Raw genomic sequence first — 12,509 nt, 5'->3', positions numbered from 1 at the left:
AAAGGTGAGAGTTGAGATACTATCTTATTATAATTATTATTATTAGGTAATAATGCCAAAATACTATCTCACAATAAGATTACATTCTCCTCAGTCATAATAATAAGAAATAGTCTCTGTCACTAATTAGCTTTCACATTATCATGATATGGATAACTATAAAAGCAAAGTCAAAATTTTGAAAGGGCGTCTCGTAGTATTTGCATAGTATCTGATAATAATGAGATAGTGTGTTATTATTATGTATTTATATAATTATAATTTAGCTATATCATAATTATTAAGTATAAAATTAGGATAAATTATAACTACAAGGTTCATAAGTGAAAAATATTGCTAAATAATTACGGACAACTAAGCCAAGCCACAAATATGAGATTCAAATCCTTTCGCATCAGTGTCACAAATGGCTTAAGACGATCATAAATAGCACTGTGACTTTAAAAAAGTGTTGCCATGTGACGTCAACGGTGTTGCTTTCAATGCACTTCGGACTGTTGGTTCGAGGAACGTTCGTGTAACTGACGAAAGAAATAGTATTTATTATTATTATTCAACAAATTTTACATGTATGTATAAACCTTTATCTATGTTTTTGCTTATTCATATCTTATTACCTATTATTTTTCTTTGGTCAAAATCTGTAATGTTATTTCGTGACACCCTTGTAATGTATTTTATTAGAATTTCTACCCGATCATGAATGCATCATCTTCCTTCAATTGTACAAACAACTGGCAAAGTAAATATTTCAGTCCTATAAATCGGAGCAGAATGCTTTTCAAACCTGTTTTTTTAATTAACTTTAAAGTAGAGAACAATTTGAAGATGTCTTGATAAAGTTTAGACCCTTGACCTTTTACCTTTGACTGTGTTTGTTAAGAGCAGTAATGGACGGAAGACATGACCCTCCATTATGTTGCAGCAGCGGAGGCCGTACGAGTGTAAATAAACAACTTCGATATCCAAACGACAGTGGCCGAGGACGGTGAGCTTAATGACTACTCGGGTACGTTCAGTCGGTGTGTTTAGGTGACATTAATTTGCGTTTCTTCGATAGGAAAGCCCCATGTCAGATTGTTGTTGCTAAAGCAGCTAGAGTATTGTACACGCTGTGACTTGCACGTGTTTCCTCTTCCAACAAAACATCACTAAGTTATTGACTAACTGATCAAACGTTTAAAGGCTAGTTGTTCATCTCGTGTTGGATATTATTTTACTCCTAATTTGTCAGCAGCGGAATATGTGCTTTTAAACTTCCCCTCTTGTGGTCTCTGTTTCCCTTACGGACCTAACTGACTAACAAGTATGTTTCACAAGCCATGTCAGTTCCGGGTTTATAAACCCTGTGGTAATACCGATTTACTTCTCTTGCCCATTGTGTGAAGTGTTGCAGGTATTAAATGAGCGAAATTAACATCTTAACTGTCTGGCTGTTACAAATCCTCAGAGGAATGTGTGTTTTTGAAGTGCCTTGCAAAAGTACTCACACTCATAACTTAACATTTGGTCATGTTAAAACCACACATTTAAAAGTGTCTATCATAATTTTTTCAGTGATAGGTCAACACAAGCAGAGAAATGTTTTCACCATGTTTTCACCAACGATGAGCAGAAAATGAAATGAATAAATAATTAGTCCTGGTTTGTCTGGTCTTCAGATTGGTCTGGTGTTCTACTGTTGTCTTCCATCATTCACTTAATGCTTCCGTCTGATGCAGGTATAATGGAAGCAGCAGCATTTAGGACCGCAGCGCTTTGGCTTTAGGGCCTGACCGGCACCATGCAGCAGAAAGGTGCCATCCAGATTATAGAATGGGAGGACCTGGACAAGAGGAAATTCTACTCACTGGGTGTGTTTATGACGTTGACCACCCGGGTCACGGTCTACCCAGCCAGCCTAATCCGGACCCGGCTGCAGGTGCAGAAAGGGAAGGCCGTGTACTTGGGCACCTTTGACGCCTTCTGCAAGATCCTGCGAATGGAGGGCGTGAGGGGCCTCTACCGAGGCTTCATGATCAACACCTTCACTCTGGTGTCCGGACAGGCATACATCACCACCTATGAACTGGTGCGCAAGTACGTGTCCCACTACTCTCCCAGCAACACAGTCAAGTCCGTAGTGGCGGGAGGGGCAGCGTCACTGGTGGCTCAGACCATCACCGTGCCCATTGACGTGGTGTCCCAGCACCTGATGATGCAAGGACAGGGGGAACATCACTCCCGCTTCAAGGTGAAGCCAAAAATGATGCTCACCACATCTAAACGCAAACCTACTTTCGGACAATCGCGGGAAATAACGGTGCAGATATTTGCAGCCGATGGTTTCAGGGGATTTTATAGGGGTTATGTGGCATCGCTGCTCACGTACATCCCCAACAGTGCCCTCTGGTGGCCTTTTTATCACTTTTATACAGGTAAATCAACACCGTATTTCTTTTGTTTTGTCAGCATGTCTTTTTGTACGACTTGGCCTTATGATGTATAATGTCGTTTGCATTTTTAGAAAAATTATCTTTAATGGCACCAAGTGGATGTCCCCATCTGATTCTGCAGGCAGTGGCAGGACCAATGGCAGCGGCAACTGCTTCCACCATCACAAACCCTATGGATGTTGTTCGTGCAAGAGTTCAGGTAAGAAAAGCTGCAGCCTTTTGAAGGACCTTTAGTTTGATGATCTCCTAGCTGTTGGAGTGAGGCTGAACACAAACATGAGCTGTCTGAGGCCTTCAGAAAGAAGATTGTAGCAGTTTATGTGCCTGGTAGGGTCACAGACGTGTTTGTTATGAGATATCCCAGTGTAGGATGTTCAAAACAACTGGTAAGGTGCAAACGACTGCCCGGTCGAAGTTCACCCTTGGAGTAGACCGGAAGATCCTTAAAGAGGTACCCCCCGCCCCCCCCAAAAAAAACCCTCTACCATAGGATATACCATAAATTCTGCCACATGTCAGAAAGTGCTTCAAGACATTTGAGACTGGCTAGCTCAATTACAAATAAATTAACCATCTCTGGGGGGTTTTCTGCTTGCTTCATAATGGAGAGTGAACATCAAAAATCAAAATCATTTAAAATCAAATTAGATTTTATTTGTATAGCACATGTCAGCAGCAAGGTATTTCAAATTGCTTTACATCATGACATTTGCATGTCATTGAATGAAATCAGTGGTAGAACCCACAGGAAATTAGGCAAGCAACAGGGTACACTCTGGACTGGTCACGAGTCTGCTGCAAAGCAACACAGAGACAAACAACTATGCACACACGCATACACGTACACACACACTTAAGGATACTTCGGAGAGACCACAACATGACCTAAAATTAATGTTTTTGAACTGTGGGACGGAGCACCCAAAGCCTCGACCAACTGTGCCACTGTTCGCCTCATAACCAGTAGAGAGAGGAACTATCTCCACAATCCTTCAAGGATAAGTGAGTATAGACAGTGGGTCGATGAAGGTGCATAAACCCAAAACAACAATCAAAACATGACTGAGAACGTCATACAGCAACCTTCATTGGAAAGCACAGTGGTAAGAAGTTTGTAGTATGTGGTCATTGGTCACAAACCTTCAAGGACTTTTGATCTCTACTGCTGTACAGAGAGCCTTGCCATGGGAAACATAACATTCAGGACAGAGACGGGTTCTGTCTCACAAGGATGAACATGTTTAATGTTAAATCTTCATATTAACCTCAGAACCAAAGTAAAAGACATTGTAAAGTTGCAAACTGAAGTCTGTGAAAGTTGTAATCCACAGAGAAACAATTCATTCACTGATATGGGCTAAAAGGCCATTCAGTAAGGAGGAAACCATGAGTCCAAAAGTAACATAAAACAACAGTTTAAAGTATCTAATCACACTCGTGGACAATGAGCCTAAGGTTTGGGAGCATTGTGTCTTACAATACGCAGATGGTCTATTTATAGTTTAAGCTGAATATAACAATATACAAAAGAAATCATTTAATTTTCCACACTCAAAATGTAACAAACTGTTGAGTTTATTTATACAAAGTTGTTTATTTCCCCTGGAAACGTAAAGTTTAAACCATTTATCAGCTCGCCTCAGCTGTCAGCGCTGATTCAGGCTAACAATGCATAATCATCATCATCCTTCTCTAAGGTGGAGGGCCGAACATCCGTCATAGAGACATTTAAGCAGCTGCTGGCGGAGGAGGGCATCTGGGTGATGACCAAAGGGCTGTCGGCCCGCATCATTTCCTCCATGCCCACGTCGGTGCTCATCGTGGTTGGTTACGAGACGCTGAAGAGGCTGAGCCTGCGCGCCGAGCTGATTGAGACCAGACACTGGTGAAAGACGACAAGGCGTAGGCAGGGTGGGGGACCAGGACAGCCTTTCATCATTCTCCAGTTGCACAGAGGCAGTGACCCAGATCTGTCTGATGCACTTTAGATCGGTGCGGCTTTAAACGCAGGACTAAAGAGAATTCATCATTAGACGCAACCGTTAGCAACTGGAAGGTTGATGAAACAACCTTATTGTTCTCGCTGTCCTGTGAATTGCTGTATTGTTTGTGAATGATGCACATTGAAATGCGTAACAGGTACTTGTTCCTCATTTGTGTTGCTGTAGATAAAATTAAGCTTGGTGATGGACAAAAAGAACAGATTGGAAAAATTCAAGTTTTAATCTTGATTATGGATTTTCAGAGTTTGGTAGCTCCCATCTACTTTATTACTATTATTTCTGTAAATGTTTTACTGGTCTTGTGGGGTTTACCCACATTAACTGATACTTTTGGTTGCCTTATCATTTATAGTTCTATAAGTATGAGCTACCTTTTTATTATAGCCGTAGTTCATTCAGCCTTGGTCATCTAACTTTGGCGTTGGGTCTCAACATGACGTCAAAGTCGACACGATCTAATAGCGAGGTTAGCTAGCAACTCTTGGCAGACAACACCATGGCAGTGGAGCATCCTCAAGTCCATCCAGACAATTATAGATTTTAAATAATCATGGTCACACTTCCTTCCTCACTTTATTTTCCTTGGCCCAAACTAAATGTACACACTGTATCTTTATGTTCTAAAGATCTATTTTGTCTCTGGCATAAGCTTGGTGAAGTTAAATATTTTGAGTTATTTCATCTGGTTTTTTTTGTTTTTGTTTTTTGTTTTGGTTTTTACCCTCATTTGGAACTCTAGCACCCCCTAGGGTATCTGCACAGCCAACACTTTGAAAAGCCCTAATCAAGAGAGGTTGCATTATGTCAACTGAAACTGTAATAGAACAGCTTTGTGTTGTGCAAAAACCAATTTTGCCTTTATCTTGTTGTACTCTACTGTACAAACAACATTTTAATGTCTGCAGATCTTTCCCCTGACTGAGTTGTTACGGGGGGTTTGGTTCTCTGGTCCGCATGTGTTTTGTGGACTTTAAGGTATTTTCCAAGGGCTGTCCAGTCCACAGACAGAAAGGTATCCGGTTTGAGAACCTCTGGTCTCATCTTTGCTTTTGGAGATGATGTGTTTCTGTTGGCATCCTCAGCTCCTGCAAGTCAAAAGCCATGGTAACCACCTGAGAGAAAGGTGGAGTCCTCGTCTCAGATCGACGGTCAGTATCTGTCTATCGAGGGGCCTTGTCTGCAGAATACTTGGTACTACTCTTTTTATAAAAAAAAATATAATCTGTTACATGATTAACGTGTAATTCTGTAGCTCGATACCTTTTAGGATGTTGATTATATTGTACATCACTGCCTTTAATGTGTTCACTTAAATGAAGAGTAAACCACATTGATTTGAGCTCGATTGTATCACTTCAGTGGTAAGCAGGGTCCTCAAATTGATTCCAAACATTTATAAACACTTAAAGTGTGGAAGTGAACACTTTATTATTTTTTTATATGTAAAATATCTCCTGATGAGAAATTTGATGATTTTAAGAGGACTGTGACTCAAACCATGCTACCATAAAACAAAGAGGACACACACCCTGATTTACTAACCTGCCTTCATAGTTGACATTATGGTGTATTCAGATTTACTGCCATTCCACGGCAGACATTTTGTGTATTTTTTTTTTAAAGTAATGTTTGTGGACACCTCTGTCCAGGTCAAGTACAGTGTTTCTGTGAATAAGAGTCTCTTAGTCTGTGACACATTAAGTGAATGTGTAAATGTTATGTTACATCAACTTGTACAGAGTTGCAATTGAATAAAAAAAAAAGATTTTTTTTAAACGTAATAAATCAGGGGCTGCAGTACATGTGATAGTCCATCAGAGGGAGCATTTTATGCTTGAGATCAAGCTGCTCTAATCATGCATCTTAAATTAGAATATCAAACTTTTTATTTATTTTAGTGGTTTGATTCAAAAAGGTTAAACTTATTGATGGATTAAACATGAACTGATTTCATTTAATTTTGATTATGATCAAAATTATATTTCTCAGAAAATGAGAACATTTTAAAACTGCCATTTTAAAACCAACTATCTTACTTGACACTTGTCCAGCAGACATCGCTGACAAAGGATATTAATGGAAAGTTGAGTGGAAGAAAAAACTGAAAACAATGTGCACAAAAGGGATGCACACAGCCTTAAGACGATTGTGACACAATCGCCTTTTAAGAGTTTGTCAAGTTGGAAACCCTTAACTAAGTAAAAACAGCATTTTTTTACAACTGTGTTGTTTGATATTTTAGGCCCAAACCTGTTCACACCCAGAAAATAATAAAAGCAAAAAGTTTAACAGTCTTTTTGCTACAGTATAAAACCGATTCATCTGCAGTTCTGAAACTGTTGATTTGTGAAAAGTAATATTTCAAAGTGTAGTTCACTTTTCAGGGTTCACCTTTGCATTAGTTATTTCTGACTTCACATTTCAGGCCATGTAGATAGCTGTCTGTAAATAAATCTCTAATAGGTTCAACTAACAACAATACAACAGAAACAAATTACTAAAAACAAGTCATTTATTTGGCCCAATTTAGCCAGTGCATAAACAATAACACATTTACTACCCCAAACCTCCCCTCTAAGTATCAATGGGAACCTTTTCCTCCTGCTGCTGCTGCTCTTCATCACAACGGGCAGTCGTAGATGTGGATGGCGCGGTCGTCGCCGGCAGAGACGATCTTTGAGCCTTTGCTGTTGTACTTCACGCACCACACCTTGGGACGACAGAGATGTTGCAATAAAAAAGCTCCATGAACGGAAGAACAGATCAAACTCTCCAAATGTCTCTGCAGCCTCAGTTCTAGTGAACGCTGGCAGGAATTTTGTGAGACAAACCAACAAAAAAAATAGATTCGCAAATAGATTGAAGTTTGGGCTTTGACTGAGCCGTTTTAATTGATTCACATGCTTCAATCTAAACCATCGCTGGTCTGGCTGTAGATGGGAAGATGAAGCGCCGCACTGGTCTCTCGACAGAAATGCCAAACACTCCCATGTTTCATGGTGGAAATTTTATGCTTTGGTTCAAGTGCAGCGAAAGGGTCTAGTCCACATTTAGACGATTAATTACAATTTTTTTTTTTTTTTTTTACACAATTTTGGCCTCTAGTGTGGCTCAAAACTAGCTTAGGCTAAATCTGGTGCAAAGTAACTTTTATGAGTGTTTTCCTAATAAACAAATGAAAGACAATTATTGATTAAAATTTCTGACCAGATTGGAGTTTTGAGAAAACTATTTGTGTTTGCTTGCATACATGGGAAAACAGAGATTTTGGAAAGTAGTTCAACCTCTAAAATTAATCTCCTGATGCCATGTGTAATTCCTAACAGGAAGTCATGGTTATTTTTAAGCGATCTGATTGGTTGACATGGATTTCAGCTTTGCGCCTATATAATTTAAAGCAACGCTCAGGGGTATTTTTGTGGAAGTTCATGTGGATAAAACTTGAACCAACTTTCTTAAACTGATCCCGTGTGTTTTCTTAAACGATGTGACGGAGATATTTGCTGTTATAAAGATCCGGCTACGTGGGCACAAGGACTTAGTTTACTGCCATGTTTAGCCTGCAGGCCAAAAAGACAGATTTTGGACTCACCTGAGCAGACGACTTAGTTCCACATCTTCTATGGAATAGTGTAAATTAAAACTTCTTATGGTTTTATTGCAAAAAGCAAAAATTGAGATCTTCCCAGAAAAGGTGATTAGTAGCGCAGGATTTTACTGCTAGGTATTAATATTTATCCTCTACCGTTGGTTGGTCGGTCACAGAAAATTCCAAAGATCGGACAAATTTTCATAAATATCAAAAAACTAGAAGAGTCAGGTTCCTCACCTGGTCTTGATGGTCGAAGAAAGTGTTGATGCAAGCTCTGGTGCTGGCGTCCCAAACCTTCACGCTCTTGTCAGACGAGCTGAGGGGAGCAGAAGGAAGAAGGGTTTACGTTTTGACGGTGGAATGGATTCACACCGACATGAAGCATGGGAAACTAGAGGAGAAAACACGTCACATCGTATCACAACAACAACGTATTGAAGTGTGGAAGAGCTGCTTTTAGTGTTCCACCTGGAGACAAAGTGGGTGTGATCCGGAGAGAACGCCACATTAAGAACCCAGGAGCCATGGCCGCTCAGCGTGCCAGCAAGGTTGGCGTGTTGTCTGAGGAACAGATACAGCGCCGCTTTAATCTGCTACTTTGTCCACAATTTGTCCATGTTAAGTTTCATTATTAGGTTTTTCTGAAGCTAAATCACTAAATTACTTTTGATCAAAGCGACGATGCATAGTAAGTGCTACTTACACATCGTATATTTTGATATATCCGTCGTCGGAGGCAGTGACCAGCAGCTGGGAGTCTGGGGAGAAGGTGAGGGATCTGATGGGCATGGCATGACCTGCAGACACGAAAACACACCGAATATCAAACTCCTCGTCTGGACAGCACCAAGTCTAAATGTAGTCAGGATTCCTGAACACTTATTAGTTCACAATTTTACTCTTTTCCAGACAAATTTCAAGAGTTCAGCAGGGTTTGTTTTATTGTCTTTTGGATATTTGACACAAAAAGTCAGCTTTAACTCTTAAGTGGCACAGCGCCATGTTTCAGCTTATATTAACTTTATTATCTGTAAATTTTGTGATTGTCAAATGAGGATTAGAGTAATATTTAAAAGATGGAAGACAAGAAAAAAAACATCTGGAAAAAATTCAAGCATATTTCCACACTTGTCCAGAAAAGAAAACTGCTTAAATAAAGTTCCAGCCTTTTCCAGACTATCTGCATGGATCTCTGTTGTTTTTACTCAACTTTTAAAGTTTAAAGTAAATACAAGATGCTCACTATTGATGATTTATGCCACATATATCTAGAGTAATCCGACAATGTATATGCAGAATAAATATATGTACGGACAGAGAGACTCAAACCTTCAAACAACAAATGCTACACAGATTGTTTTTTCTTGTCAAATGTCCAGAGTTTTCTAAACTCACATTTCCAGATTTCCCAGTCGTTTTCAGGCCATCTTAAGGTGGACACGTCACAAAGCATTAACAGAAAAGTGAAACATTATGGCAAAACCTGAGAATCTGGGAAACTAGAGCAGAAACACTTAGCAGTTTAATTTATAATCTATATTAAACTGCTAAATGTTTTATTTTCAGAATTATATTTCAATAAAATTGAAATTAAAACCTTAAAGGAAATAACGTGAGCTTTTTCCTGTCTCTACTAGACGACCTGCTTAATCCTAATGCTGGAAAATTAAAACCCAAACACACTGATAAAAGGTCTAAATCATCACTAAAAACCATCTAAAATACTCGATTTGTCAGGCTTTTAATCGAAGGGTTATTCCCGACAACAATTAGTCGTTTTTCTTCATATAAATCTGTAAATTAGCCGACCTTCGAGTGTGTGGAGTAGTTTCCCGGTGGCGATGTCGAAGATGTTGATGATCCCATCGATCGCGCCGCTGGCTAAATACTTTCCATCGGGGCTCTGAGGAGCAAGAAGGACATGTGAAATGGAGCCAAGATGGCCGCCACAGCGCTGTGAGGAAGTTTCAGATTACTCCTGTTTTTGCTTTTTATGTCACATGTAAATATTTCAGAGAATCAAACTCATTTTAAGCAGAGTAAAAATGAAAACCCCACATGTGAATATGCTATCTGAAGCATGTTAACATAAGCTTGAGGAAGATTTTAGTGATTTACTGAAATTTAGGTTTTTGAAGGTAAAATTTTTTTTGAAAAATCTGGATATTTTTTCCAACTATAGAAGTTTTTCTCTCATTAGAATGACTTTTTTCTCATAATTTTAGGACATTATCTTTCTGATAAAAATAGTATTTTCTGCTAACATTATGGAATTCTTAATTATTTATTCTACATTGTATAACTCATAGAAGGAACGGTTGAAATAAAATCCACTATTTGAAAATATTTTCTGTAACTTATTTTTTTCAAAAAGAAAACATGAAAAAAAAAGTTAAATCCGACAACATATGGTCCTTCCGGAAAGTTCTGGGTCCTGAGGTCTCCTCCCTGTGGGACGCCCCACAAAACTCCAGAGAAAGGCGGCTGATCAGATGCCTGAAACATCTCAAATGACGCATTTCTTTGTTGATAGAATTAGTCTGGCGAGTGAAAAAAAAGCAAAAACCAGGAACAAATACTTTCAAAGCGTTAAAACAAAATGCCGACTTACATGGAAAGGAGTCACAGTGGTAGTTAAAAACTCAGACTAGATCTGAAAAGAAAACAAGTGGCTGATTCTCACATAAGCTATACTGAGGATGAATTTTCCTCTGGTGTCCAGGGAATATTCCTTCTTGCCGCTTTCCACACCAAAGATATTCACTTTTCCAAGATGGCTGCCTGTGGCGATGTACTTAGAGTCTGGAGAAAAGGCGACTGACCATGCATCAACTATAAAAGTGACAGAAAATGGATAAGAGGATACGAAGCATTTACCTCTGGAAAACAAAATCTGCATTTGTGCATTGCATAAAAAAAACATCATGTTCTTAAATCACTGGGCAATCTCAGTCCAGGTGAGACACAAAAGCAAGGCGAGAATAAGCTCCTCCCACCTGGTCCGGCATCCATGGACTTGATCTGTTTCCCCGACTCCAGGTCCCACAGGCGGATATGTGCATCCAGGGAGCTGGAGGCAGCGATGGCTCCGTGGTGACTGATGTCCACAGAGACCACGCCCAGCTGGTGGCCCTCCAGGGTCCACTGCAGCTCCAGCTTCTCATCCGACCTGAAGTAAACGAGAGATACGCGTGCTACTTCCAGGCCTAATCAAAGCCTTGGATTTATCAGCTAGCTTTCACATGGATTCGATAATTATTTTATCGGAAAATTTGATACGATGTGAAATTTCAGCTTCATTTGAGGGTGTGACAAAGCTAATGTCCCTGAACCGGTTCCATTAACTCTGGAGTCCTAAACCATTAGCTGAGGTCTTTTTCAAGTGTAAGGAAGGCGGAAAAGAATAGAATGGAGAAATTACAGTAGAGGCTGAAAAGAAGGATGGAAGAAAGTCAAGCAGGAAGGACGGAAAGAAACAACAGACAAAAGAACGAAAGAAAAGCATCAGTGCCGAAAAAGATGAAGAAATTCACACCATTTCCAGACTTTGACCAAATCATCTAGTGAACCGGTGATGATGGTTTCCGAGCCATCCACTTCACTTTTGCCCCATGCTGCTGTCCAGATGGCATCGTCATGAGCTGAAGGGAAACAAGGGAGATAAAAAGAGAAATCCCAGCTCATATCAAGCTCCCTCAGCTCAAACAAACAAACTCAGATGCTGGCACTCCTTATTCAACCTCTCTGCCCACATGAGTAATACCAAATATCACCAGCATGCGCAACTGCAGCCTCTGTTAAATTATCTCACAGAGATAGATTAGGACTCTCATTTGAAACCATTAAATAATGTGAAACTCTAAAAGCAGCGGTGGTGTTCGTGATCTATGATACTCACCATGTTCTTGCTTGAACAGAATGCTGTACTGAAATTAAAGCATAAAAACAAAGTCAATCTCTGTCTAAATATCACCGCACCGAACAAGAACTTATATGAATTTATTCCTTACCTGGGTACTCATTGCGTTTGGTCCTGGAAGTATTTCACCCTGTATTCAAAATAATGCAGTTTTTTTTCTTTAGCTGCCATTTTTAAATGTACAGAGCTGTTTGCTGTCTTAGAATTGATTTTGAAAAGAGAATTTCTAAATAGCAACTTTGTTTGTTTGTTTGTTTTTTGCCGTTAACATATACAAAAGAAGCAAACGTAGTAGCTAACCCAGGCTAGTTCTCGCTAGCTCGCTGGTTTTGCAAACAAAATTGCGGCTAGCTGCTTCACGGCGGTGACGCTATCAGCACGCGCCGGATTGCAAGCGACATTGTAGGTAAATACAAAAGAAAATGGCGACGAAAAGCGCTCACTTACCTTCAAAACCCCAAATTTTATACTAGAAATTTGGTCCCAACTGATTTACATGTGAAACTGCATCATGACAACATTTGATGTAACTTCCGCAGCCGGACTTCCTTGGCTTTTGT

The 12,509-nt window shown here is 39.7% G+C and overlaps 2 protein-coding genes across 4 annotated transcripts; one reads left to right on the top strand and one right to left on the bottom strand.

The window, feature by feature from the left end:
• Positions 1–552: 552 nt before the first annotated feature.
• slc25a44a (solute carrier family 25 member 44a) lies at positions 553–5,777 on the top strand. Of its 3 annotated transcripts, none has more exons than XM_015038600.1 (5): positions 553–569; positions 884–1,009; positions 1,722–2,417; positions 2,507–2,634; positions 4,133–5,777. In XM_015038600.1, exons 3-5 carry the CDS (start codon positions 1,784–1,786, stop codon positions 4,322–4,324), a joined length of 954 nt encoding a protein of 317 aa, XP_014894086.1. In that variant the 5' UTR covers positions 553–569; positions 884–1,009; positions 1,722–1,783; the 3' UTR covers positions 4,325–5,777. The 3 variants fall into 3 exon arrangements, with proteins under 3 accessions (XP_014894086.1, XP_014894085.1, XP_014894084.1); XM_015038599.1 differs by lacking the exon at positions 553–569 and adding an exon at positions 675–742; XM_015038598.1 differs by lacking the exon at positions 553–569 and having other exon boundaries at positions 749–1,009.
• A 1,155-nt stretch (positions 5,778–6,932) lies between these two features.
• Positions 6,933–12,509, bottom strand: skic8 (SKI8 subunit of superkiller complex). The gene is made up of 11 exons (XM_015038601.1): positions 12,397–12,509; positions 12,041–12,079; positions 11,929–11,956; positions 11,566–11,671; positions 11,027–11,199; positions 10,714–10,862; positions 9,840–9,933; positions 8,734–8,827; positions 8,499–8,591; positions 8,268–8,346; positions 6,933–7,148 (listed from the first exon to the last, which is right to left on the bottom strand). Exons 2-11 carry the CDS (start codon positions 12,050–12,052, stop codon positions 7,059–7,061), a joined length of 918 nt encoding a protein of 305 aa, XP_014894087.1. The 5' UTR covers positions 12,053–12,079; positions 12,397–12,509; the 3' UTR covers positions 6,933–7,058.

The sequence above is a fragment of the Poecilia latipinna genome, unplaced genomic scaffold, assembly GCF_001443285.1.
Source record: "Poecilia latipinna isolate Pla-1442-1.1 unplaced genomic scaffold, P_latipinna-1.0 Scaffold447, whole genome shotgun sequence".
Taxonomy (NCBI): Eukaryota; Metazoa; Chordata; class Actinopteri; order Cyprinodontiformes; family Poeciliidae; genus Poecilia; species Poecilia latipinna.
Note: the sequence above shows the minus strand (reverse complement) of the source record. Positions and strands in the feature narration are given on the sequence as shown.

Bases quoted from the DNA above. Each gene is read 5' to 3' on its own strand.
- slc25a44a (XM_015038600.1), top strand. From the start codon at position 1,784: ATGCAGCAGAAAGGTGCCATCCAGATTATAGAATGGGAGGACCTGGAC. The intron at 2,418-2,506 runs GTAAATCAACAC...TTGCATTTTTAG, and splicing joins TTTTTATCACTTTTATACAG to AAAAATTATCTTTAATGGCA. The intron at 2,635-4,132 runs GTAAGAAAAGCT...TCCTTCTCTAAG, and splicing joins TTGTTCGTGCAAGAGTTCAG to GTGGAGGGCCGAACATCCGT.
- skic8 (XM_015038601.1), bottom strand. The intron at 10,863-11,026 runs GTGGGAGGAGCT...TCACTTTTATAG, and splicing joins GTCCATGGATGCCGGACCAG to TTGATGCATGGTCAGTCGCC. The intron at 9,934-10,713 runs GTGAGAATCAGC...CTTGCTCCTCAG, and splicing joins TCATCCTCAGTATAGCTTAT to AGCCCCGATGGAAAGTATTT.